This window comes from the organism of the source record quoted next, assembly GCF_019968985.1.
Source record: "MAG: Porospora cf. gigantea B chromosome Unknown PgB_NODE_10035_length_1233_cov_226.598, whole genome shotgun sequence".
Taxonomy (NCBI): domain Eukaryota; phylum Apicomplexa; class Conoidasida; order Eugregarinorida; family Porosporidae; genus Porospora; species Porospora cf. gigantea B.
This window is the reverse complement of record NW_027178468.1, coordinates 1-1,233: the sequence shown is the minus strand read 5'-3', so window position 1 is coordinate 1,233 and position 1,233 is coordinate 1. Positions and strand designations below refer to the sequence as shown.

Sequence of the window (1,233 nt, the reverse complement as noted above, 5' to 3'; positions counted from 1 at the left end):
TCGGGGAGCACTTCTCAAATCCCTGTTCGTACACACCCATCAAAAGCTCTCGCTTCAGAAAGAAGTCTTCGAAACTAGTATCCTTCGTCTTTGTCACATCGCAGGTGACTACTCTTGTGTCCCTCTTAGCGGGGAGGTAGCATTCCTTCAAGCTTTTCCCATTAGCTTTTGTGACGCCGGAGGCGTTCTGGGCTGGAAAGGCGTTCTCGTTGATTGCTGTGCGGGGTGAGCGCATTGATTGTGAATTACGCCAATTTCACTAGCGGTATGAATGGATCTAGCCTTTCTAAGAATCAATTCAGTCAACACTACGTGTAAAGGGATTCATCAATCTCCGCCGGAATTGGATCAATCAGCGTCTTCAGTTCTTTTTCTATCTTGTACATATTGTTGTCGTCAGCGGCAGTGACAAGATTGACAGCAAGACCCAGGTGGCCAAACCGACCTGAGCGGCCGATGCGATGTAGATAAGTCTCAGATGTCTTAGGGAAATCAAAGTTGATGACTGTGTTCACCGTCTGGACATCGATTCCACGAGTGAATAGATCTGGATTAACAGAAGAACAGACACCTTACCGGACGAAACCAGACAACGACAAGCTCCGTTGCGGAAGTCGTGGAACACTCGATTCCTGGCCGCTTGGGGCATCCTAGCATGGATGTAGAAGCAGCTGAATCCGAGCTCAGAAATTTTCCTGGCCAGCAGTTCTACGCGGTTCACGCTGTTGCAGAACACGATGGCCTGATTGATCTTGAGCCGGTTAAAAAGAGTGTTCAGGCAATGGACCTTTTGACGCTCCTCAACATATGCGTAGTACTGAGTAACACCCTTAAGGGTGAGCTCCTCCATTAGGTTGACTTGCATTGCGTCAGGACAGTGCGTCATCTGGAAGTCCTTCACTGGGGCCGGGAACGTCGCAGAGAACAACATAATCTGTCTGGAAGCGGGCATGAACGACAGGAGTTGCTCGCACATAGGCAACATCTCCTCCGACAGCAGCTTGTCCGCCTCGTCGAGGACGACAGTGCTACATTGACTCAGGTTGGCCACGCTGTTGTTCGTAAGGTCCAGAATTCGACCCAAGGTGGCAACGATCACGTGAACGGTCTGACTCAGACGCAAAATATCCTCCCTGAGGATTGTTCCGCCAGTGCAGACGACGCACTGCACGTCCATGTGTTTACCGAGGGCCTTGACGACAGCTGAGGTCTGCAGAGCCAGTTCCCGTGTAG

At 50.8% G+C, this 1,233-nt stretch overlaps 1 protein-coding gene across 2 annotated transcripts; it reads right to left on the bottom strand.

Annotated features, from left to right (window-relative positions):
* Positions 1 to 308: 308 nt before the first annotated feature.
* Positions 309 to 1,210, bottom strand: KVP17_001237 (uncharacterized protein; the record flags this gene model as incomplete). 2 transcript variants are annotated; one of them, XM_068516477.1, is made up of 2 exons in its annotated part: positions 309 to 547; positions 577 to 1,210. In XM_068516477.1, coding segments are annotated over 2 exons (873 nt in total), but the record flags the coding sequence as incomplete, so codon positions are not given. The 2 variants fall into 2 exon arrangements, with proteins under 2 accessions (XP_068379829.1, XP_068379828.1); XM_068516476.1 differs by having other exon boundaries at positions 577 to 1,177.
* Positions 1,211 to 1,233: the final 23 nt, after the last annotated feature.